Source organism: Budorcas taxicolor, chromosome 9, assembly GCF_023091745.1.
Source record: "Budorcas taxicolor isolate Tak-1 chromosome 9, Takin1.1, whole genome shotgun sequence".
NCBI lineage: Eukaryota > Metazoa > Chordata > Mammalia > Artiodactyla > Bovidae > Budorcas > Budorcas taxicolor.
In genome coordinates this window covers 77,306,403-77,333,984 of record NC_068918.1, presented here as the reverse complement: position 1 = coordinate 77,333,984, position 27,582 = coordinate 77,306,403, and the positions used below count along the sequence as shown (strand labels likewise).

General features: G+C 41.2%; 1 protein-coding gene across 1 annotated transcript in view; it reads right to left on the bottom strand.

The window, feature by feature from the left end:
* UST (uronyl 2-sulfotransferase) overlaps nucleotides 1-27,582 on the bottom strand; it is a 312,460-nt gene that overhangs the window by 104,397 nt on the left and 180,481 nt on the right. The window contains exon 3 of the mRNA XM_052645814.1: nucleotides 12,576-12,731. Coding sequence (XP_052501774.1) covers nucleotides 12,576-12,731 — 156 coding nt within the window. The remainder of the gene's footprint in view (nucleotides 1-12,575; nucleotides 12,732-27,582) is intronic.

Below are 27,582 nucleotides of genomic sequence, written 5' to 3'. Positions count from 1 at the left end.
GGAAGCCCTCACAAATGCGACCCTTCCCCATTTCTAGTGACAAGCAACCGTCTCCTGAGCGCCTGCTGGCCATCACCTGAGCTCCCCCCTGGTTTTCCCAACGTTGCCAGCAGCCTAGCTTTCTCTCACCTGAGTCTTCTCTGTGTGAGTGGCAAGGACATTACTTAAAATTATCACAGAAACTAACTCTCCTTTGTCTTGGCTCATGCAGGACCACTGCTAGCCTTTATTTTGATTCCACTGAATTCATTCATTCATTCAGCATTTATATTGGGTGCTTACCAAGCCCCGGAGATCAAAACCTGAATAAAATCAATGGGAAGACATAGAAAGACAAGACAGTGGAATGTGTCCTAATGGTATCCCCAAATCTACCCTGGCCAAAACCACACTCTTGATCCTCATCCATCTTTACTCCTTTCCGGTTAATGGTTCTCTCCACCTCACATTTGATTTGGGTCTTTCCTGGACTCCCATATTCAATCCCTTGCTGAGTCAAGTTAATTTTATCTTTACTATCTCCCTCAATTGACTCGCAAGATCCCACATCCTATAGCCAGCCAAACTAGACTCCTCCATATTCCTTCCATACACGATGTCCAAGACTGACCATGTCCAAACTCAGGCTCAAGATTCTTCTTCTAGAATGTTCTTCCTCTTCTCTCTGCATGTCCAAATTCTTATCACTCTTTACAACTAGCTAAAATGCTTGCCTCCTCCAGGTAGCCTTCCTGAAGTTCTCCTTTCATTCAACAACCATTGATTTTCAACTATGTCAAGCCAGGTGCCACTCTGGATTGTGGCTTTAAAGATAAAAGATTTGGTTCTTGCTCTCAGGAAGCTCAGAGACTTGTGGAAGAAGTGGATGAGCAGGCAGGTATCATCATGTGATAATGATCATGGGGTAGAAAGCAAGGAGGTGGGATGCCTGTCCCGACCTGCAGATGGACAGGTAATGCTTCTGTGTGGAGGTGTTTCTCAGCGGTTTCCAAGGATACACAGGAGTCAGTAAGAGAAGAAAGGGACTCACAGTATGGCAGACAGAGTGACCAGCAGATGCAAAGCACAAAACACAAAAATGACTTGGCTATTAAAACTGCCAGGCGGGCAGGCACGGAATCAGCAAGGCAGTAGACAAGGCTAGAGAGGAAGGGAGGAACTGGGTAACTGAGGGCCTTGCTGATCTCATGAAGGATTTCGACATTTATCCTCTGGGCGATCCACAGCCAGAAAGGATTTTTTTTTTTTTTTTCTTCTCTCAGATCTAAGGTCAGGTGAAGATGTGAAGAAGAGAGTAAGGATTAGAAGCAGAAGGTTTAGTGAGGAAGACAGAAATAACCTCAACAGGAAATGACGAGGTCATGGACTCATCACTTTTCAGTGTGGTTCCCATACCAGCTACATCAGTATCACCTGGACACCTGCTTATGTTGTTTAGTCCCTAAGTCGTGTCTGACTCCTTTGTGACCCTATGGACAGTAGTCTGCCAGGCTCCTCTGTCCATGTGCTCACCCAGGCAAGAATACTGGAGTGGGTTGCCATTCCTTCCCCAGAGAATCTTCCTGACCCAGGGATCGAACTCGTGTCTTCTGCATTGGCAAGGAGATTCTTACCACTGAGACTCCAGGGAAGCCCAGGACATGTGTTTAATAAGAACACAAATTCTCGGGCCTCACTCCACACCTATGGAATTAGAAGAAACTCTGGAGGTGGGGCCCATCAATCTGCATTTTAACAAGCATGCCAGGAGACTCTAAGGCTCAGCAGTTTCAGAAACAAGGAATGAAGTTCATGGAAGGGAAAACAGATGGAGAGATGTGGGTACATTAAGGAGGGAGACTGCTGAGACTTGTAGCAGCTGGCAGCATAAGGGAAGGAGAGGGCATGGTCAATGGAGCTTCCTTCTTAGTCCTGGCTGGGGTCTGAACATGTGGTGGTACCCATTCGTGGAGATGGGAACGCTGCAGGAGGAAGCAATCTGCCTCCAGAAGGGAGGGGAAATGGGTTTCGTTTTGAACATCATTGGCTAGAGATGACATTGTCTTCTTTAACTTCCTGCAGCACTCCGATAATTTCCCAGGACATGCTCCGTTTACATTACATTATAGCTGGGTTTGTGTCCTGGCTTTGAACCAGATGGAAAGCTCCTTGAGGGTGGTGGTCAGATTTTATTTATCCCCCAGAAGCCAAGCCCAGGTGCCTACATAGAATACATACCTGTAACTGTTTATTCAATAAAGTATCCGCTCTGGGGGGCTTCCCAAGTGGTGTTAGTTGTAAAGAACCCACCTGCCAATGCAAGAGACGTGGGTTTGATCTCTCGGGGTAGGGGGGTATTCCCTCGGAGGGCGTGGCACCTCACTCCAGTAATCTTGCTTAGAGAATCCCATGGACAGAGGAGCCTGGCGGGCTATATAGTCCACAGGGTTGCAAAGAGTCGGACATGACAGAAGTGACTTAGCATGCACGCACAGACACCCTCTAGAAAAACATTTCTGGAGTTAAGAAATGTACAGTTCACTAAAGACAGAATTATCACCAAGACTCTGAATTTAGGCTTTCTGGGACAGATTTGTGCATTCATTACTGTGGTGTCACATGGAGCTAACAGTTTTACTATGTCACCATCTAGGATGTAACAACACAAAACAGACTATCCTTTTCTGAGTGTTTTCCAGGCTATTACTGAATCAAGATGCTCTTTATGTACATACTGGCATTTCATCTTTAAATGACTCCATGAGTTAACTATCATCCAAGGTTTACAGGTTAAGAAACTGAGGCACAGAAAAGCTGCAGAGATTGCTTATGATCTCACCACTACAAGAAGGTGGAGCCAGGATTTCAACCCAAGTCTATCTGACACCAAAAATGCTGCTGCTTATCACTAAACTGCAATCTCCTCATTCCCACTGCTTTTTGATCTGTATATAACCTGTTAAAATGGGAGGAAGGGGTCAGTTAGCAAAATAACTCTGGAGACTAAAGAGGGTTTATAAAGATGAATTTTCTATCTTTTATGTGAGGGGTTGAAAAATCAAAAGAAAGTTCTAACAGATGGAAACGCATTAAAATTAATAAAAATAAAAGCATCAAAATATCAGAGAGAATATTTTTTAAAGTTCTCAGTGGGAAAATAGTGTAACAAGCCAGGAATGAATTTAAAATACTACAAATAAAAAGAATGAAAAATAACTCTGTAATGGAATGGATCTAAAAGAAGAAGTTGAATCACAGCACATCTGAGAATGAGATAGAACTGAAGTTTAAAAAAAAGAGGCAAGAATCAAACAGAATTTATAATGCAGAGGATGTGCCAGGCAGTAGCTTTTAATCTTTTGCTTTCAACCTAACTGGCTGAGATGACAGAGCAGAAAACCTTTACCTGCTGTTCTATGAACACAGCTAGTAAGTAAAAGACTTCCTTGGGAGATGCTTGTCAGCAGTAACTGACAGAGCATTGACCCTACTCTGATTGGAGTTCTTGCGTCACTCGTAAACAACTAGATGTCCCATAATTTTGCACAACATCTTAAATGAAAGAAAAGACATGCTTTTACACATCAAAGCCAAAGAAGGAGTAGCTCAGAGGAGAACTCCTTGGCCCTTTAACCTCAGAGGCCAGGAGGATGGCTGTGGGCTCTGGTTACCTTTCCCTCTTCCTCCTGCATGAAGAAAGCCCCTCTCTGAAGGAGGTAGGATGGTCCTCCCACCTTCAGCTCCTCGCTAAGGAGTCAGTACAACACATGCCTGCAATGAAGACGACGACCACCAGGAGGAGCAATGATGTGACCAAGGCAAGGAGGCTGCATCTGAACAGAGAAAATCAATCTCGTGGCTACAACTTGAACCAGAGGAGAAAACATTTTAATTTTTCAGAGCTTGCGGTTTCTCCCTTTCCCCCTCTTTTCTCTGCACTGAGTTTTCACTAGCAGACTCAGATTTTTGTTTATAGGACTCCAAGATAAGACCTTGTTTGCATCACTGGGTGAACTTAGCCCTGTGACGTGGAGATGGACTCAGCTAATTTTGGTTTGACTCCAAAGTCCGGTTGGAGCAGCTCTGATGCCTGTGGACACATCCCTCCTACTCTAAGGTCAGGGAACTCTGAAGGTCATTCTAAGGAGACTTTTCCAAAACATCTCAAGCAACAGTTAGGCTTCTGGGATAAATGTCTTCAGAGGTTTAAGGGATTCTCGGGTGAAAGAGGAATTTTTCTTGTTTAGTGGAGGATTCCCTTTAATTAAAGGAAAACTTTCTAATAATTAGAGCCTTTCCTGCAATGATTCTTCACTAGAATTGTGCCTGAGCATCTCCTGGAGAGTTTCCTGCTCTCCCACAAGATACAAATACCTGTGCACCACCATTAAGAGTATAACTCAGAATTTCATAGTAGGACCTAGAAATATGTGTGAAAAGCTCCTGAGAATATTCTGATGCCCATGATGGTTAAGAACCATTTTTTTAGTGACCTCCCACTGCCCATGAATAATGTTCTATCTTCTTAGCCTAACATTCAAAGTTCTTTGGGATTTGATCCCAGTTCATTTTCAATTCTTATTCTCCCACATCTTCTTGAGCATTTGTTTTTTTTTTTCTTTTTAAAGGGGTTATAATACTTTCCTAATAATGTTGCTTAAAGGATTAAAATGAGATGCACAAACATCTAGTATGCTGTCTGATGCTCAGTATACAACAATAACAGTAGGTCCTCAATGAATATTCATCACAACAAATAAACAGTGGTGGGACCAGCCTCAAAAATGAATGAGTCAACCTTTGCCTTTTAACAGAGGCCAGTTGACTCTGCCTTAGGGAAGCCTGGGAGGAATCCCAGTGGCCCCAAGACAGTTTCCAAGTCTAATGTGGTTTCTTTCAGTGGGTTTTCTTTTCTAGAGTTGCAATGATTTGTAGTCACAGTCAGACATGGACTGCACAGTGGCTGAGAGCAGTGGGGAAGGGAAATTAAAACACCATAAAGAAATTCTGTTTCTGACGAAGAGGGTACGGCACTCTAGAACACACTGATGTAGGGGCTGTATCCACTGTTCTTTGAATACATTTCAAGATTTTAGTCATTTGAATGGCTAGTGAACAGAGTCACTGCAGATGTGGAGTTTATAGTGAAAGAGTAGCCTTTACTGGTATGACTGATGGAAGTGTGTAGGCTGGTCCGCCAGCTCTGAACTGTGACTCAGTTCTGTGGGATGCAATTGAGAGCCACAAACACTACAAAGAGTCCCCTGGCCAACTCAGACTGGGACACTTTAGGTGAAAGCTGATCAAACAGACTTTTTTGTTTTGTTTTTAATTAAAAGAATTCTCAGAGTCTTTAAAATGTGAATATTGTTGTGACTTTCCTAGAGGGGGACAAGGAGATAGCATTTCCCAAACTTTTTAAGTCATGATATTTTCATTTTTTTCCCCCAATGTCTTAGGAGACTAAATTTCTCAGGAACACACTTAGGGAAATGCTGATATGATGGTTTTGACAAGGATCCTTAACCCTGGTGGCTCAGTAGTAAAGAATCCACCTGCCAGTGCAGAAGACACAAGTTCAATCCCTGGATCAGGAAGACCCCTGGAATCCCACAGACAGAGGAGCCTGGCAGCTACACTCCATGAGGTCACGAAACAGTCAGACATGACTTAGCAACTAAACAACAACAACAACCTTAACTCTGAAACTCCTGTGGTGCTTGATCAAAGAAATAAAAATACAAACTTTTCTGGACTCTACCCCAGAATCTCCAGGAGAAGGGCTACAGCAACCACATAATCATAAGGCTGTGCTGGGGGTTCCCTGGTGACTCAGTGGTAAAGAATCTGCCTGCCCATGTAGGAGACACAGGTTCGATCCCTGACCCAGAAAGATCCCACAAGCCGCAGAGCAACTAAATCCATGTACCACATCTACTGAGCCTGCACTCTAGAGCCTGGGAGCCACAACAAGAGAAGCTGCCGCAAAGAGAAACTCACACACTACAAAGAGTAGCCCTTGCTTGCCAAAACTAAAGAAAAGTCCACAGCAAGGAAGACCCAGCACAGACAAAAATATATAAAAAAATAAACATTTTGTTTGTTTGTTTTAAAAAGATCCTGCTGTGCAGCCAGAGCAGATAGCCACTGCATTAGGAGGGTGGCTTCTGAATTCGGGAGGGCCCAAGTTCAAGCCCAAGTGCCATGGACAGTCAGTTTATTATATTTGGAAAGTGACTTCATCTGGCTGTCTTGATTTTCTCATCCGTAAAACAGGAAATCGTACCCACTCACTGGTCTAGCTTTAGGTCCAAACAAATTAAATGAAATAATAGTAAAACGATTAGCACAGAGCAGGTGCTGCTATTTCAGTCTGGAATCCTCCATAGCTTCAGTATGGACTTCCCTGGTGGCTCAGCAGTAAAGAATCCACCTGGAAAGCAGGAGATGCAGGTTCATTCCCTGGGTTGGGATGATCCCCTGGAGGAGGAAATGGCAACCCACTCCAGTATTCTTACCTGGAGAATCCCATGGACGGAGGAGACTGGGGGGCTACAGTCCACGGGGAGCCAAAGAGTCAGACACGACTGAAGTGATTGAACACACACATAGTATAAATAAATAAAAATATTTATAAATAAATAAATAAAATTTTTTAGTATAAATAAAAATTGGAAATGTACTTGCTTTCTCCATCTTTTAGGTTCATATGCCAACAGTTTTTGCCCTTCTCCAACAGGAATGAAATCATTTTGACTTCTTATGTCTGTGATATGCCTCTGATATATTGGCTTTTATTATCCTCAGAGCAGCATTCTGAAAGATAGGCTCAGACCATTAACAAAGATGGGTATGAGTCTTTTGGAAATCACACCTCCTGCCTTCTGGAAAATGGTTCTTTATCTTTTAGGTTGTACATGATCTCTGTTTTCTAAGAAAGTATCTAAACTAGCCCAAGCGATTTAAATCTGGTTTTAGAGCATAAATCAAATGATGTCATCCTGAGTTCCCATTATATGCCCTGCAAAAGGTCCAACATTTGGCCAGCACCAGCTGTCCATGTTCTTCTGTGGAGGCAGTTTTCTAAAATATTAACTTCAAAGGCATTTCTATTTCTTATAAGGGCAGATGTAATGGGATTTTTATTGATGTTGTAACATTTGCTGTCTTCATGCTCTCTTTCCTTTTTAATAATCCCTTCAGTGTCTTATTCCATGAAATAGATTTTTAAAAATCTAGTACTCAATGGGTTTGTGTGTGTACGTGTGTGTGCATGTGTGTGTGTGTGTGAGATGACAGCTACCCTCCAGGGAGAAATGTATGTGTGAATTTGACTCTAGCCCAGAGAGATGGCATTGTGTATGGATGCAATGATACAGATGATTCCAGTCTCCAGTCTCATAAGCGGTTACTTTTCCAAAGTTCATTTGTAAGTCAGTAGTTTGGAACTTGGAACACATTTTCTCATAAAAGAAATGTTCGACATGGTGGAGAGAGTCCCAGGCCAGCCCACGAGAGTCCATTTAACTCGTACCGAACCAAAGCAGACTTGTCATTAACTCCACAGAACAATGTTGCCATGGGAACTACATTTTCAGAGTTCTATTCTTTCGTGTTAAGAACCACTGACTATAAAATTTTAACTCATCTCCTAAATCACATACTCCCCTTTCCTTCAATAAATTACCAAGAAAAGGGAGCTATTCACACCACAGATTATTTCTTGAATATATTAGGTTAAAATAAAAATTTTTCTCTACTTGTTTCATGCACTTTGAATCTTTAGAAAAAGGGTGCATGTAATAAAGAAAGTTTCTTTAAACATTCTTGACAGTTGGTTTCAAGTCTTCCTTGAACTACTTCAGACTTGGGTTTCTTGTCGTGGCGTTTCCTGGCTCCCCTTGTATGTCACAGCCCAGTCAGCTAGCTCCAGAGAGGCAACTGTCACTATCCTTATGCTTGTTTTAACATCAGAATTGTTTGTTTGCCTTTTCTACCATATCTATACCTTTCCCTTAAGTTTTTAAAAACCTGCCTTATAATTTAATAGGAATCGGCAATAACTAAGTAATGAAGTATATTCTAGGTCACACTGACCACAGGAATCAGAAATGTTTCAACTAATTACACACAGATCATGGCAGAAGTTGTATAAATATATCACAGAATCACAGGGCTGGAAAGAACCTTAAAAGATTGTCTAGTCTATTCCTTGGCTTCCAGACAAGCCAATCATTCCAAACAGATGAGAACTAACCTCTGTTTTAGAGGAAAGGATGACTTTGGCTTTAACCCTTTCTAAAAGACTTAACAACTTGTGTACCATTAGTAAATTATTCCAGAGAAGGCAATGGCACCCCACTCCAGTACTCTTGCCTGGAAAATCCCATGGACAGAGGAGCCTGGTGGGCTGCCGTCTATGGGCTCGCATGGTGTTGCTGAGTCAGACACAACTGAGCGACTTCACTTTCACTTTTCACTTTCATGCACTGGAGAAGGAAATGGCAACCCACTCCAGTGTTCTTTTTATTTTTTTATAGTTTTTTATTTTTTTAATTTTAAAATCTTTAATTCTTACATGTGTTCCCAAACATGAACCCCCCTCCCACCTCCCTCCCCATATCATCTCTGTGGGTCATCCCTATCAAGCTACCAGCCATATTTTTCACAGAACTAGAACAAATAATTTCAAGATTTGTATGGAAATACAAAAAACCTCGAATTGCCAAAGCAATCTTGAGAAAGAAGAATGGAACTGGAGGAATCAACTTGCCTGACTTCAGGCTCTACTACAAAGCCACAGTCATCAAAACAGTATGGTACTGGCACAAAGACAGACATATAGATCAATGGAACAAAATAGAAAGCCCAGAGATAAATCCACACACATATGGACACCTTATCTTTGACAAAGGAGGCAAGAATATACAATGGAGTAAAGACAATCTCTTTAACAAGTGGTGCTGGGAAAACTGGTCAACCACTTGTAAAAGAATGAAACTAGATCACTTTCTAACACCGCACACAAAAATAAACTCAAAATGGATTAAAGATCTAAATGTAAGACCAGAAACTATAAAACTCCTAGAGGAGAACATAGGCAAAACACTCTCAGACATAAATCACAGCAGGATCCTCTATGATCCACCTCCCAGAACTCTGGAAATAAAAGCAAAAATAAACAAATGGGATCTAATTAAAAAAATTAAAAGCTTCTGCACAACAAAGGAAAATATAAGCAAGGTGAAAAGACAGCCTTCTGAATGGGAGAAAATAATAGCAAATGAAGCAACTGACAAACAACTAATCTCAAAAATATACAAGCAACGTATGCAGCTCAATTCCAGAAAAATAAACGACCCAATCAAAAAATGGGCCGAAGAACTAAATAGACATTTCTCCAAAGAAGACATACGGATGGCTAACAAACACATGAAAAGATGCTCAACATCACTCATTATCAGAGAAATGCAAATCAAAACCACAATGAGGTACCACTTCACACCAGTCAGAATGTCTGCGATCCAAAAATCTGCAAGCAATAAATGCTGGAGAGGGTGTGGAGAAAAGGGAACCCTCCTACACTGTTGGTGGGAATGCAAACTAGTACAGCCACTATGGAGAACAGTGTGGAGATTCCTTAAAAAATTGCAAATAGAACTCCCTTATGACCCAGCAATCCCACTCCAGTGTTCTTGCCTGGAGAATCCCAGGGATCGTGGAGCCTGGTGGGCTGCCGTCTATGGGCTCGCACAGAGTTGGACACGACTGAAGTGACTTAGCAGCAGCAGCAGCAGCAGTAAATTATTCTTCATTTTTAATCTAAGTCCTTCCCTTTACAGTTCATCATAGGAAACAAAGTAGGTTGATTTGTTTAAAATTCCAGAGTGTATTCAAATATCATATTTTGTGCTCGTTTTTCTAGGGCCTTCCTGAACATCTTAGGGTCTAATATTCTCATTACTTTGCTCCCTCTGGGTTTTTACACTTTTCTGCAGTGGGAACTAAAGTCCAGATACTATACTTTGTTAGGCTTTAAGAACTGAGCATAATTTCCATACATAGGAACTTTTAAGTCTAATCTGATAGCTGACTGAAAGACTCAAAAGAAAACCAAATTTTTTATTTATAATAACATTCCAATAGTATAGGCTATTTATTATAGTTGCTCTCTTTCAGGGAGTAAAAAGGGCATAACCAGCCCTAATTATATTTGTTCTTCAATCAGATAAGGAAATCAGAGAACCTACCCCATGAAAATTACTGATAGAATGTGATATCTTAAAATGTCACCGAATATAATTTTTCTATTGAGCACCTACCGCAGAACTTGTAAGTGAAAGAGTGAAAGTGAAAGTTACTCAGTCGTGTCTGACTCTTCGTGATCCCATGGACTGTATAGCACGTGGGATTCGCCAGGCTAGGATACTGGAGTGGTTAGCCTCTCCCTTCTCCAGAGGATCTTCCCAACCGAGGGATTGAACCCAGGTCACCCACAATGCAGGCAGATTCTTTACCAACTGAGCTATCCAATCTCAAAATTTTTTTTTGCTTATTGCTTATGACTATTTTGGAGAAGGAAACTGTAACCCACTCCAGTACATTTGCCTGAAGAATCCCATGGACGGAGGAGCCTGGTGGGCTGCAGTCCATGGGGTCGCGAAGAGTCCGACATGACTGAGCGACTTCTCTTTCACTTTATGACTATTTAGACCTGTTACTCAGAGACCCTTTGATGGAAGTTTTCAAAGAAATGGGCATTTTGATCCTATACTGTGGAAGACAGTAAACATACAGATATTATAGCAACATACAGACATTATAGCAAGTGCTGCTGGCAGCCTTACACTCTCAAAACAGTCCTACCATTCCCTGTGACAAGAGAGACAGGAAGGCTATTGCATAGTCCCTGTGTGTGTGAGGTTTTGAATGCCTGAAAGGTGAAGATCGTGTAAGAAAGAAGTAGACATAGTATTAGGGTCTCACCCTAGTAAACCATGCACCTTGTTTATTCCCTAAATTTACCTAGTCACTGAGTGGTGTGATGGTTAAATTTCATGTGTCAATTTGACTGGCCAAGGGATGCCCAGGTTAAGCAGTATTTCCCGGTGTGTCTATGAGAGTGCTTCTGGAGGAGATGAGCATTTGAATCAGTGGACTCAGTAGATTTCCCTCCCCAGCGTGGGTGGGCCTCATCCAATCCCTTGAAGGCCCGAGTAGAACAAAATGTGGAAGAAGGAGGAAGTGATCTTTTTTCCTGCTTCACTGACTGAGCTGAGGCATCTCATATCGTATTCTCCTGCCCTTACATCATGGGATTTACATCGTGGGCTCGCCTGCTTCTCAGGCTTTCACACTCGGGCTTGAGTGCAGTCTCACCAATGGCTTTGCTGGGCCTTCAACTTGCAGATGGCAGAGCGTGGGACTTCTCAGCCTCCATCATTGCATATGTGAATTCCTCATAGTACATCTCCATTCCTGTCTGACTGTCCATCTATCCATCGATATCTGTTTATCTTTTGATAGATATATCTCCATCTTGCTGGTACTAGTCTCTGAAGAGCCCTGACTTATCCTGCTGCTCCTGTTTAGTCACTTCAGTCGTGTCCGACTCTGTGGTTCCCAGTGAACTGCAGCCCACCAGGCACCTCTGTCCAGGGGGATTCTCCAGGCAAGAATACTGGAAAGGGCTGCCATGCCCTCCTCCTCCAGGGGATCTTCCCAACCCAGGGATCGAACCCAGGTCTCCTGCATTGCAGGCAGATTTTTTTACCACTGAGCCACCAGGAAAGCCTGCCCTGAATTATACTCTTCCCCCATTCTAAATACCTAAGAGGACCAAAGCAACTTTTTGAGACCAAGCTAACAAACTTAACCCTGTAAAATGATTATGAGAGCACTAGGCCTAGCTTGTCCACACTAACAAAGCATCTCAATGGAGACTATCAATCCTATTTTGGTGTCAGCTTACAAAATGGAATCTGTCTTCCCAGCTTCCTGGCAGAACCCAGCACTCCTATTCTACCACCCGAATGGCCCTCATATGGGTCAGCGTCTTAGGGTAGATTTGTTCCCAGGAGGTGGAGTAATTCTTTTGCTACCACTGAATAGGCCAAGAGCTGTTTTGGCGCCTCAAGATCCCCTGAACTTACCATAATAGGAAGCTCGTGCCCCCATCAACCAACCAGATTCCTGGCCCAAAGAGGGTTTTCTCTTTATTATAACCATAAAAACTTAGGACATTGGTGAGGAAATGCAAAGGAAGAAATATTAAAATCAAGTTTTCTTATTTTTGCTCCCAAGATGTCAGCATTCCCTATAGCTCAGTGGTGTAACTATGTGAGGTTTAAGCATTGCTAATTTTAGCTAAACAGACAATGACCATGTACTCTATCCTTCATTGGTCTTAATAAAATTATCCCTTCAGGGAAACTTCCTGGTTTACAGACTTCTGTCAGAACCCTCAACTTAAATTTCCTTCCACACCGTGGCAAAAATACAGTATGATATTGTAACTCTGGTATTCATTTGGTAGGGGTGAAAGGGTGTTCCGGAAGGCACCCACTAATTGTGCAAATGAAGGAAAGACAACTTACTTGTTCATTCTTAGTAAGCCTGGTTTTGTTGTGAATGTCTGACGTGACCAAATTGAATCCGTGCTTCTCTGACAAGATTCTCAGAAGCAGGACGACGGTCCGACTCCCACACTTGCCCACTCTGTTGTACACCACCTGGCTCGGGAAAGGCAGCACCTGAGAATGAACGAGAGCAGATGAGAGGCTTTGGGATTGAAACACTGAGGATTCTTCCCTCAACTGCAGAATGATAAACATTTGGTCAAACTCGCAAAGAGTCAGACACGCCTTAGCAACTGAAGAACAACAGCAAATGAGAAGGGCCCATACGAAGCTAACGAGAATGGACACGATGAACCGGGATTCTTCTTCACAGTGTAACATGAGAGAACCGTTGGACTCCTCCATCTACCTTGACATGTAAAACTGGTAACATTTCATGCCATCTAGAATATTGACTGTGAAGTCACTGTTGTCTTTTTCTTCAGAACAAAATATATAAATAGGTGCTTTAATGAAGATATTCTTTTGCAAGTTATATTTTATTAGAACAATCTGTAGAGTGCTTGTGAGAAATAACAGTAATTTCAAAAATTGAGACATAATTTAAAAGCAATAAAATTCACCCTTTAACGTGTACAATTCAGTGAGTTTCAGTATATTCACAGAGTTGTGAACCATCCCCACTACTTAATTCCAGAGCACTGGAAAAGAAACTCCCCAAAGAAACTCCATACCCATTAGCAATCCCTTCCATTTACCTCATTATCTTGATTCGCTGAAATTATCTACTCTGTCTCTAGGGTTCTGCCTATAGCTTTCCAAAAATCTCATATAAATGGAATCACAGGACATGTGGCCTTTTGTGTCTGGCTTCTTTCACTGAGCATAATGTTTTTAAGGTTCATCAGTGTTGTAGTATGAATTGGTATTTCATCTCTTTATATGGCCAAATAATATTGCCTTGTATGGATAGGCTATATTTTATTTATATGTTTATCAGTTGATGGACATTGGATGGTCTCCACCTTTTGCCTACTATGAGCAATGATGCTGTGAACATTTATCTATATGTCTTTGTGTATACATATGTTTTTGATTCATCTTGGGTAAATCCTCAGAGTAGAAATGCTGGATCATATGGTAACTCTATGCTTAATTTTTTGAAGAACTGCCAAACTGTTTTTAATACAGCTGCACCGTTTTATAGTCCCACCAGCAATGCATGAGAGTTTCAATTTCTCCACATCCTTGCCAACACTTGTTATTGCCTGTTTTTATTATTATTATTATTATAGCCATCTTAATGGGTGTGAAGTGGTATCTCATTGTGGTTTTGATTTGCATTTCCCTGATGACTAATGATGTTGAGCATATTTCATGTATTTATTGGCCATTTGTATATTTTCTTTGGACAAATGTCTATTCAAACACTGCCCATTTTAAAATTGGTTATTTGTCTTTTCACTGTTTTTTTTTTCCAAATTTTTTTTTTAACATTTTATTTTATATTGGAGTATAACCTGTTAACAATGTTGTGGTAGTTCCACGTGGACAGCAAAGGGACTCAGCCATACATATACATGTATCCATTCTCCCCCAAACTCCCTTTCCGATCCAGGCTGCCACATAACACTGAGCAGAGTTCCCTGTGCAGTAAGTAGGATCCTGTTCACTGTCCATTGAGTTTTTAAAGTTCTATATTTTTTCTTAATTTGGAAATATATGATCTGCAAATATATTCTCCCATTCTATGGACTGTCTTTTCACTTTCTTGAAATGTCAAAGCATAAGATTGTAATCTTAATGGAATCCAGTTTATGTAGTTTTTTCTTTGGTTGCTTATGCTTTTGGTATCATATCTAAGAAACCATTGCCTAATCCAAGGTCACAAAGATATACACCTGTGTTTTCTCTTAGAAGTTTCATAGTTTTAGTGCTAATATTCAGGTCTTTGATTTATTTTGAGTTAATTCTGTGTATGATGTGAGCTAGTGATCTAACTTCATTCCTTTGCATGTAAATATCCATCTGCCTCAGCAGCATTTTTTTGAAAAGACTTTTCTTCTTTCTCTATTTAATTGTTTGGCACCCTTACTGAAAACCCACTAACCATAAAACTACAGTTTTATTTCTGGACTGCCGGTCCTATTCCATTGATCTATATGTTTATCCTATGCCAGTACCACAGAATCTAGGTTACCATTTCTTTGTTCTAAGTTTTGAAATCAGGAAGGGTGAATCCCTGCAACTGTGTTCTTCTTTACCAAGATTGTTTCGGCTATTCTGGGTCCCTTGCATTTCCTTATGAATTTTAGGATCAGCTTGTCAATTTCTGCAAAAAAGGCAGTTGAGATTTTGACAGGGACTGTGTTGAATCAATAGATCAATATGGGGACTACTGCCATTTTAATAATATTAAGTCTTCCAATCCATGAACATAGAAGTCTTTCCACTTACTGGATTTTCCTTTAATTTGTTTCATTGATATTTTTCAATTTTCAGTGTACAAGCCCTATAATTCTTTTATTTATTTTTTAATGCTATTTTAAATGGTGTTCCCTGGTAGCTTAGTGGTAAATAATCTGCCCAAAGTGCAGGAGATCTGAGTTTGATCCCTGGGTCAGAAAGATCCCCTGGAGAAGGAAATGGCAACCCACTCCAGTATTCTTTGTGTGTGTGTAATAAAGTTTTATAAAAGAGACAGGAGAAAGCTTCTGACATAGACATCAGAAGGAAACTGGAAAAGTGCCCCCTTGCTAGTTTTTAGCAAGGCCACTCCAGTATTCTTGCCTGAAAAATCCCATGGACAGAGAAGCCTGGTGGGCCATAATCCATGGGATCACAAGAGTTGGACACAACTTAGTGACTAAACCACCATTATAAATGGAACTGCTTTTTAATTTAATTTTTGGATTAGCTGCTCACTGGTGGAAATACAACTGATTTTTGTATATTGATCTTGTATCCTCCAACCCTGACAAACCCATTTTATTAGCTTTAATAGTTTCTTTGTGTGGATTCTTTAGGATTTTCAATATATTTGATCATGTCATCTGCAAACAGAGACAGTTTACTTTTTCCTTTGCAGTATGGATGCCTTTTATTTCTTTTTCTTTTCTAATTGCCAAGTTATAAAAATTCTGATAGACTAAGAAGCAATTATAAAAAGTATCTGCTTAAATATTTAAATCCCACTAAAGACATTATTTCCATATTGAATGCTGGGCATTCAACAGTAATTGACAAATAAAATAACCAAAAGATTCCATCATTCAGCACATATCCATAACAGAAGGCCATAAAAGGCCCAAAGTTAAAGAGTATAGTATAACATATCTAAATATACCCCAAACTTGGCTATGGAATGCAATTTGAATTTTTGCCTTTGTAATTATAGGTTTAACTTTCTTAGAATGTTTTTTAGGCAGAGCAGCATTTTGTAAATGTGGAGCTTCAAGGCTAATTGTCTTTGGAGTAAAATATAATACTAATATCACTTACTTAGCAACCAGCCCTATACCATTTTGATATAGTTCTTCACATATATATTTTTAAATGAGCAATACTTTGTTTCCTTAGGGTCAGTCATAATATCTTCTTTTATGTGTCCTCATGTGTGTGTGTTAGTCGCTCAGTCGTGTCCGACTCTTTGCGACCCCAGAAACTGTAGCCCACCAGGCTCCTCTGTCCATGGGATTCTCCAGGCAAGAATACTGGAGTGGGTTGCCATTTCCTTCTCCAATCTATGACTACTGGCAAAAACATAGCTTTGACTAGATGAACCTTTGTTGGCAGAGTAATGTCTCTGCTTTTTAATATACTATCTAGGTTGATCATAACTTTTCTTCCAAGGAGTGAGCATCTTTTAATTTCATGGCAGCAGTCACCATCTGCAGTGATTTTGGAGCCCAAGCAAAGAAAGTCTCTCACTGTTTCCAATGTTTCCCCAACTATTTGCCTTGAAGTGATGGGAATGGATGCCATGATCCATGTGTCCTCATGGTGCCTAGAAAATGCCTTGGCTACATAGTGTCTCAATGGACATCGATTGGTTCTTGGCAGCTCTGAGGGGCTTAATGTACTGTTTAACATTAACACAATGATTCCACTAAACTGTGAGACCAGGATAATCTTCCAATACAGCTGATAAATGCTAATAAAAGTCATCAGGGTAAAAAAGCCCATCAATATAATAGGTCTGTTCCATCAGTGAGTACCTCAAAAGTCTATTCTCTGGAAATAACTGTAGAAGTTCAGATATTTGGATGAATCATCATGAGATTATGACCCAGGGAGGTTGAACTGGGCTTCACATCTAGTGGAACTGCGCTAATAGTGTTTGTAAGTTGGATTTTCTGTAATAACCAGGCCGGGAGATAGACTGTGGTTGTGATAAAGCTGCCAAAATAAACACAACTTTTAATTTCTTTGGGGAATTAAACTGTTCAAGAATTGGATGAATACATTTTTCCTTGTCTCCTAGGACAGCATAGAACAACAATTTAGTCAACATTTTTTATAACTAAATTGGTGACCTAGAAGGTGTGAGTTACTACATATTAAGTACTTTATTCTAAGAGTATAAAATGTATCTTAGAAAATTTAGATGAAGAACAGAGGCACTTAGAAACCTGAGGTGGAAATAATTTCTCCTGAATTTCTTGGTTAATTAACACAGTGAGTGTGTGCTAAGTCACTTCAGTTGTGTCCGACTCTTTGCGACCCTATGGACCATAGCCTGCCAGGCTCCTCTGTCCATGGAATTCTCCAGGCATGAATATTGGAGTGGATTGGCATGCCCTCCTCCAGAAGATCTTCCCCTCTCAGGGACTGAACAAACCTGGGTATCCTGCATTACAGGCAGATTCTTTATTGTCTGAACCACAGTATACAATACACCATCAAAAATAATAACCTTTCTCAAATTTAGGGTGGGGCTTTTAAATCCTTTCTAAAAACCTATGGAATTCACTGGAAACTGGCAGATTTAGTCAGGCCAGATCAGTGAGTTGTTTTGGGGGTTTGGGATAGGTGTTAAAATTAAGAATGGGAATGAGTTGCTGCTCATCCTTGTTTTCAGTAGAACTATAAATGTGCTCCTGAAGTCTGTTTTACCAACTTTGTCATCTTTTCTGATGTGTACTTTCTGAAATGATGGTAAAAAAAACAGGACAGATTTTTATGGAGGGCTGACCCTGACCCCCTGTGCAGGCTCTGTGCCATGTAAATTTTTTTTAATCTTTGTTAACAATAGTGAATCAAATAGCATAACTGTCTTCACTCTAGTGTACATTTCTCTAAGAATTTAAACTTTCAAATAATTTAAACATCATTAATAGTACCTAAGTGATTCTCCTGTGTGCCCTCCTCTTTCCCATAGATCACAGATTCACACAATGACAGAGTTTGAGGTCTAGAGGCAATGTCGATTAATCCATCCCCTTCCAACTCCCTCCCCACCCTGTACCACTAGTCTCTTTCATTCCCACCCACAGCCCAATCTGTGTTTGACTTGACTAGAGCTTGATATTGTCTTTTCATCTCCTCAAGTACCCTGTGAGATGGACTATTTTTAGACGAGTAACCAAGGCCGGAGAGATCATTTGGTATGTTCAAGGTCACAAAGCTAAAAAAGTACCAAAATCTAGCTTACAGCTAACCTGACCCCAAAATGACACTCTATTTAATATAATAAAACATCAAAAGGTGAAAATGACCTTTAGTTTGGCTTCTGCAACAGAGATGCTATTTCTTTTGTCATGTCTTGAATGTGTCCAGTCTCATTAAATGCTATTGTTCAACAGTCTACGCTCACAACCAGCATCGTCGGGCATTCCTCATCCATTACTTATGTCCCCAGATGCTCAGCTGGAGCTGACAGGAGTCGACTGGCCTCTCTCGCTCCACCCTCAGGATGCATTTTATAAGCTAATGTAAGTCTGGAGTGTCAGAGCAGCTAACGGGAGGGGAAGAGAAGGATGGATGTAGTTTTCCCTGTATTCTTTCCCCTAATCTATTATAAGCAGTCACAGCTGCCTCAGATATTGTGACCCACTTCACTAGGAAGGGAAAAAACAGGAAGCAATACGTCATAGTGAAATGTATATAAAATCCTAAATGCACTTAAAATGTCTATCAAGACAAGCGAATACCCTCAAATGGTAAACTTAACGACTGTGAAAAGATGTCTAAAGCCCTCTTTAGATCAAAATCCCCATTTTTCCTCAACAGATATTTGCCAATTGTTAGGCATTTCAACTTTAATGTCCCTATTATCATTTGCACACAAATTTTCAATACTTACTCTCTCTTTGTGTATCCTACAAGAAGCACACAACAAAAACCCTCCCTCTCCCACACCGCACCCTCCCTCCTGCACCCCAAGTGATTCTTCATTCTTGGCAACTATGGTTATACGAATGTTATGTCTGTGGTTTCTATTTTATGGCCAATTTGTAAAAGTGAAGGGAGCTCCCAAATATTTCACTCAGTGACTTATATATTTTTATGTTGCCTGCCTTGTAAGTTCTGCAAATGCCACAAATCCCCAGGGCCTGACAGGCTTGTGTGGAGCGTGCCAAATAAACAGAAGTCTTTCCAAAATCCTGAGCACGACAGTAACTACCACCAGATGACATCCACAATTCAATAACTTCCCCCAGGTTTGAAATGGGGCAGAGAAAGAAGCCTTTCGAGGTAAAAAGCAAACTTGGTCTGGACCTAGATTTTTCATAGTCCATGATTATAGGTCTCTCTGGGGACTGGTCTTGTCGGAAGAATGAACATCAATCCTGCTTTCAAGTCTTTGCAAAACGATATTTAATATAGTATGTTACAAGCTGTAGTTCCTGCATGGCTATATATTTGAATTACCTATGAAACTTCTAAAACTCCGGATTTCTGGACCCCACTCTGAGACTAACTGAATCAGAAAGTCTAGGATGATGAGGGTCGGGAGGCTGGCTCTAGAGAGGTTCTCTGGGGCCCTGCTACCTCTAGGTCCGTTTAGAAGAACCACTATTGTAGTAGACTCCTAGCCTTCCATGTTAAGCTGTTGGCTGGTTCCGAACAGCATTATGAGGGATTATGGTGGGGGAGAAGGTTGCCTGCATGACACTGGAGAAGAGTCTGGGTGAAAGGCACTGTCATGGACGCCCCAGAATGCTGCTGTCCTTTCATCCATAGTCCAAAGTCATGACTAACCTGACAGATCTGCTCACACTACAGTAAGGGCCCACCCCCTAGAATGATTAGAGAACAAATGTGCTGGTTAATGGGCTTCCCAAGTGGTGCTGGAGATAGAGAGTTTGGCTGCCAATGCAGGAGACTTAAGAGATGTGAGTTCGATTCCTGGGCTGGGAAGATCCCCTGGAGGAGGGCATAGCACCCCACTCCAGTATTCTTGTCTGGAGAATCCCACGGACAGAGGAGCCTGGCAGGCTACAGTCCATAGTGTTGCAGCGTCAGATACGATTTTAGCGACTTAGCATGCAAGCACGCAAGTGCTGGTTAACTGAATGTGCGTGCATAGTCGTTAAGTCATGTCTGACTCCTTGTGACCCCATGGACAGTAGCCCATCAGGCTCCTCTGTCCACAGGATTTCCCAGGCAAGAATACTGGAGTGGGTTGCCATTTCTTTCTCCAGGGGATCATGCTGACCCAGGGATCGAACCTGGGTCTCCTGCATTGCAGGTAGATTCTTTACCACTGAGCTACCAGGGAAGCCCAACTAAATGTGTAGGTTGACTGAAATTCATACTTCACACCATCAAAGCATTAGACCCTTAGTATCTATATTATGCTAAAGATGAAGTGATTTTCTTTAAGGAATAAAAGTCACTCTGTGATTTTTCAGCACCTCCATTCCATGGTTCCTCATACCAATGAGGGGAAGAGCCATAGCCACGGTGTCGTGAGGTTAGATCTTAGCAACAGGTGTGGCGCTCACTGCCCACAGGATTTGAGCAGTTCAAATCCATTCTGTGAATCCCCACCTGAAAATTTCCTAGGACACTGCAGTGCCAGGAACTAGTCCCCTTGCATCTTGGAGCCTCAGTGTCCTCATCTACAAGAGGGGTTGTCATCCTTGTTGTTCAGTCACTCAGTTGTGTCTGACTCTTTGCAACCCCATGGACAGCAGCATGCCAGACTTCCCTGACCCTTACTATTTCCTAGTCCTTGCTCAAACTCATGTCCATTGAGTCAGTGATGCCATCCAACCATCTCATCCTCTGTCCCCCATTTCTCCTCCTGCCCTCAATCTTTCCCAGCATCAGGGTCTTTTCCAGTGAGTCGGCTCTTTGCAGCAGTTGGCCAAAGTACTGGAGTTTCAGCTTCAGCATCAATCCTTCCAATGAATATCCAGGGTTAGTGCTGGATTATAACCCAGTAAATGATACTCTCTTCTGAAGTTACTAAATTATCAATTTCAATCCATACTGTTATCAAGATATCAGTTGGAAATGCCTTAGAAATTAACATAAGATTTCAGTATTTTCCCTTGTCAAATATGGGGTTTTCCAGATGGCATTAGTGGTAATAAAGAACCTGCCTGCCAATGCAGGAGATGAAAACGACATGGGTCGATCCTTGGATCAGGAAGATCTCCTGGAGGAGGACATAGCAACTCACTCCAGTACCCTTGCCTGGAGAATCCCTTGGACAGAGGAGCCTGGAGGGCTACAGTCCATAGGATTGCGAAGAGTTGGACATGACTGAACAACTGAGCACAGCACAGCAGCAGTTTATCACATATATTCATCAAAGAAATAGGAAAAAAGTTCCAGTAATTTGTGCTGCCCGTGGATTCCAGCTCTATGGGCACTCACAATTCTCTTTTGGAACCTCTGGCATTTCTGTATATGTCCCATTCTTATTTGGGCTTGTCATGTAATAAATCTTCCTTTATGCTCTTTTTATGCTTTCTTCTCCCTTCTACAGTTTTAACCATTTCAAGTTCTCTGTTGTTTTTTGTTTTTTAAGACCATCACCAAACACCAAAGTCTGTACAGGGCTCAGCCTTCCAATAGTGCTGTCCAGAACTCAGCAGTGATTCTCACTGGCTTTTGCCCATCAAGTCATTCTAGGTCTTCTAACAGATGCATTTGTTTCCTAATCACCATCAACTCTCCAATCCCTGGACCCGTTTCCTCCATTCTAGAGGAGGAAACACACAGGACCCATTAAAGAACTCTCTTTTCCCTCATTGCTGCCTTTTGCATGGAAAACTCTTTCTACCCCCAACTCTCAAATCACATCTTTGTATCATCTAATTATTCATAACCCATCTTCTTCCAGAAACCTTGCCAAATCTGAACTTTATGCTTTCTCCTTCCCCCCTGCTCCTACTTGAGATAGCTCCATGTCTAATGCTATCCACAGAAAGACAAATATAGCTGTACAAATCCATCTGTTTTATTCCTCTAACAGATTGGGTCTACCTGGTTTGTGCATGTGGATGATTAATAAATATCTGTCTATTAAATACACAAACTGTTGGGATGAAAATACTGTAAAATGTTGTTTTAGAACCAATATTGTCACTTTTATCATTTGTGCTTAGTCGCTCAGTCATGTCTGACTCTTTGCAACCCCATGGACTGTGCCCACCAGGTTCCTCTGTCCATGGGGATTCTCCAGGCAAGAATACTGGAGTGGGTTACCATGACCTCCTCCAGGGGATCTTCCCAAACCAGGGGTTGAACTTGGGTCTCCCACAGTGCAGGTGGATTCTTTACAATCTGAGCCTCCAGGGAAGCCCATTTTATCTTTTTTATCATTTAGAGGATGCTATTTTGGTTGTTCCCTAAAACTGTAAGGGAAATTTATTACTTTCTTTACATTCATATTTTGAAACATTCTTTTGTGTTTTAGGCCACACTCTGTGGCTTGCAGGATCTTAGTTCCTCAACCAAGGATCCAACCCAGTCCCCTAGCATTGGAAGTGCGGAGTCCTAACCACTGGATTACCAGGGAATTCTCTGCAACACTTTTATTTGCTATATTATGTAAGAAAAAGTATGGTGACGTGAAGAAGTCCCCTGGACTGAAAGTCAGGAAACTGATTTTCCCCTTGGCCAAACTAGTTGAGTGACTCTGAACATGGGACCTTGATCAACATCTCTAGGCCAAATTTTCCTCATGGATAAACTGGAGGTACTGAACCCAGTGATTTCAAGGTTCCTTCTGTCCACTTCCCATGATGTTAAGGCAGGGATATACAATACCTACAGATGTTCAGAAGGTTATTTAAGTGGCATCCTGTACCCCAAATATTCCACTCTGGTCTGTCTAGTGTCCTCATCTCCATTGTGTGCATCATTACACTATTTCTAGGAATGTAATACCCTGCACACTGTAATGACATCCCATACAAAGAAGCAATTTCCCCCAAGGATCCAGAATTAATTTTTGAAAGTGATGATTAAACCATCATAGCTGAACTTTGAAGTATGCTTCAGAAAAAAATGACTTTCAGTTTGACTAAAAACTCAAATTTCAGGTGACCTTGGGTGAATGCTATCCATACTATGAACCTATGAACATTTTCAAATTTCAAACTGACAAATACCAAGAAAACATACTTTATTTTTGGGGCTCCAAAATCACTGCAGATGGAGACTGCAGCCGTGAAATTAAAAGATGCTTGCTCCTTGGAAGAAAAGTTATAACCCACCTAAACAGCATATTAAAAAGCAGAGATATTACTTTGCCAACAAAAATCCATCCAGTCAAAGCTACCGTTTTTCCAGTAGTCATATATGGATGTGAGAGTTGGACTATAAAGAAAGCTGAGTGCCGAAGAATTGATGCTTTTGAACTGTGGTGTTGGAGAAGACTCTTCAGAGTCACTTGGACAGCAAGGAGACCTAACCAGTCCATCCTAATGGAAATCAGTCCTGAATATTCATTGGAAGGACTGATGCTGAAGCTGAAACTCCAATACTTTGGCCATGTGATTCAAAGAACTGACTCATGGGAAAAGACCCTGATGCTGGGAAAGGCTGAAGGTGGAAGGAGAAGGGGACGACAGAGGATGAGATGGTTGGATGGCATCACTGACTCAATGGACATGAGTTTGAGTAAGCTCTGGGAGGTGGTGATGGACAGGGAAGCCTGGTGTGCTGCAGTCCATGCAGTCACACAGAGTCAGACATGACTGAGCGACTGAACTGAACTGAAGAAAATATACATATTAGGAAAAGGCACATTCAGTTCTAATTCTTTGACTTCATTTATGCTTCTTTCTCTGGTCAGTATGCAAATCACAGAATACCTGTCCATTATGTGGGTATCTCATTACTATGGTATGTTACAAATTCTAAACTTCAAACCTCAATCTAGCTCATGAGTATGAAATACTCATATGTTTGGCAGGAATGAGAAATGAAGTCTACATGCCGTGGGGAGGATGCAAAAGTTTTAGAGGATAAGCCATCCTAAGGAATATTTCAAATCAGTTGCCCAGGACTCAGACTTGCTTGCACATACACATGGTGGGCCCACTGCACTTGTGTTTGAAACCTCTGACTGCTCTTCTTAGAGCCCCTTAAACCTTGTCCATGGTTTTTATTATCAAAATGAAACAGAGAAACCCAATATGGTTATGTCAGTCTTATTTGACTCTCACCTTCCTGTCTGTGTGTACATGCATGCGGGCATGCCTCATATGTTTTGTTGACCTCAAAGGCACTGTACGTGGTACCGCAGTAGTAAATTTGGACCAATTCTAGCCATTTCTGGCACTTCCTTCTATGCTATGTATTCAGTGATCCAAAAGTCTTTATTAAACAAAATCCTCGGTATCAGAGTTTTAGATTTTCCAGTTAAGAGCAGAGAAGAACTCAGGGTCCTCAAATTAGTTCTAGATCTGGAGTTGTTCCATTACAATGATTAATCAATTCAGGTGATTTTATACATTAACTTTTGAACCAGAATATGTAATTTCGTAGAAGCCTTGGGGTAGATAATCTTTCCACTAGACCCACATACATAGTTTAATTCACCGTTCATCCATGGGGTCGCAAAGAGTCAGACATGACTGAGTGACTTTCACTTTCTTTTCAGATCTACAACACATTTTCTCTTAATTACAGGCTTCTTCAGATAAAATATGCAGACACTTTATATCAACTTTTAAGATGTGAAAGTCTCCTTCAAGTTAAGCTTTATTTCTTTAAATCTGTCCTATGTTATTTTTAGTTAGGAATTTAGACTCTGAACCTAATTTAAAAATTCATTTGTTATAATGTAATAGAGGAGAAAGTACTGGTACACTGTACATTTCGTAATTTATAGCAGGTACTGCTGGTATGGGCCAACCATTCAGTTTAGAATGGTTTTCTCTGATTACTGGTTGGGGGAAGAGTCAAATATTTTCACTACAGTCTTCACAAGGGAAGACTACCCTCATTGTAAATATTACAAAGACTAGGTGACCAGACACACTTGGTTGCCAATACTCCTCTCTCATCAAAGCACCATGTAAAAACTTTAAGATCAAAGCCTTAGATCCACTGTTCATTGTGAACCACATCATCTGTGTTTTCTGTTTAAAATGTCTGAGTCAAACTTGGGAGTATCAATTTGTAGCAAGAACCTTATCCTTGGATTCAAATGATCATTGTTTAAGGTTTTCATAACAAAACCAACACTTTAAAAATAGTGTGGCAGATTTGGACAGTAACTGACCCTAACCAATCCCACCAGCCTGTATCCATTAGGAGTATAACATCCTCCCACAGAGACCTTGGGCCTGGCCATGCAGCTTGCTTTTGTCAATGAGACATTAGCAAGCGCAAGCAAGTAGAGGCTTGAAAAGAGCTTGCGTACTGTGGCTGAATCTTGCTAGTCATTGGGACACTTTCCCTCTTAACATGACCCTAGGCAAGGCTCCAGGAAGAAAAGAAACCCTGTGGAATATTGAAAATTTTGTGACTGGTTTCAACAGATAATTCCTGAGTGCCATTCATTTGATTATTGGCAAGAAGTGAATTGATTATTGTGATGAAATTCCATGGCTGTAGGAGTGCCTCTGCTTTTCCTTACTACTGTATCTTCAGTACAACTCAATGCCCGGCACATAGTAGATACAGAATAAATCATTGTCAAATGGGTGAATACAACAAAGATTACAATTTGTCCTCTGTCCTGTATGAACTCACAGTCTAGCCAAGTGAACCAACCATGGGCACCACGTGCTTTGACAATCTGTGGCAAGAGCCCTGTCAAGGATATGATACAGGGAGAAGGAGTGATGAACTTGGCCTTGGGGACTCGGAAGATTTCACAGAGAGTATGACATTTAAGCTATGTCCTTGGTGCGTGCAAGCTCAGTCACTTCAGTCATGTCTGACACTTTGCAACCCTATGGACTATAGCCCACCAAGCTTCTCTGTCCATAGGATTCTCTAGGCAGGAATACTGGAGTAGGTTGCCATTTCCTTCTTACTGGAATAGTTTGCCATTTCCTTCTCCAGGGCTCTTTCCAACACAAGGATAGAACCTGCATCTCCTGTGTCTCCAGCATTGTAGGCAGATTCTTTAACGCTGAGGCAGCCGGGAAGCTATGCTTTGATATCCCCAGAAACTGTATAGCCTCAACTCAGTCATCTTCCCTTTCTCAAAATATCCTACCAAATTCTTGTTGGTAGCTACCAATAAAAAATTTTCTAGCTCTCCCAGCTTGATCTGTCTTCACAGAGTTGGCTTCTTGGGCATTTTTCACATTCATGAATACATGTGCGTTGCCCAGGTGATACACAAGGAGAACACATCATGCAAAATTCATCAGCTGTTAATGTTGCCCCCTCCTGCCCACTGGGCTTAAAAAGACAAAGCAGGAAAACTGAGGAGCTGCAGCCTCTAACAACAACTGGGTTGAACTTGACTAAAGAATTCTCATGATCGCTTTATGGCATATCTCCATATATCAGTAAGGACACTTTTGCTGGCAGGTAACAGAAAACCCAACCCAATTCAAACAGCAAGAAAAATATACAGGCACACCTCATTTTGTTGTGTTTTACTTTATTGTGCTTCATAGATACTGCTTTTCTTTTTTTCCACAAATTGGAGGTTTGTGGCAACTCTGTACCCAGCAAGTCTATTGGTGCCATTTTCCAAGAGCATTTGTTCACTTTGTGTCTCTGTGTCACACTTTGGTAATTCTCAACAATATTTCAAACTTTTTCATTATTATTCTATTTTTATGGTGATCCGTGATCTTTGATGTTACTACTACAACTCGCTGAACACTCAGACAGAAGATAGCGTTTTTAAACAATAAAGTATCTGAAATCACTGTAGATGGTGACTGCAGCCATGAAATTAAAAGATGCTTGCTCCTTGGAAGAGAAGTTATGAGCAACCTAGATAGCATATTAAAAAGCAGAGACATTACTTTGCCAACAAAAATCTGTCTAGTCAAAGCTTTGGTTTTCCAGTAGTCATGTATGGATGTGAGTTAGACTATAAAGAAAGCTGAGCACCGAAAAATTGATGCTTTTGAACTGTGGTGTTGGAGAAGACTCTTGAGAGTCCCTTGGACTGCAAGGAGATCCAACCAGTCCATTCTGAAGGAGATCAGTCCTGGGTGTTCATTGGAAGGACTGATGCTGAAGCTGAAACTCCAATACTTTGGCCACTTGATTCAAAGAACTGACTCATTGGAAAAGGCCCTGATGCTGGGAAAGATTGAAGGTGGGAGGAGAAGGGGACCACAGAGGATGAGATGATTGGAGGGCATCACTGACTCAATGGACATGTAAGCTCTGGGAGGTGGTGATGGACAGGGAAGCCTGGTATGCTACAGTCCATGGGGTTGCAAAGAGTTGGACACGACTGAATGACTGAACTGAACTGGACTTTGTTTTTAAAGACACAGCTATTGTACACAGACTATACTCCATATGGTAAACATAACTTTGATACTCACTGGGAAACCAAAAAGTTATTGTGATTCACTTTATTGCTTCACTCACTCTATTGCAGTGGTCTGAAACAAAACCTGCAATATCCCTGTAT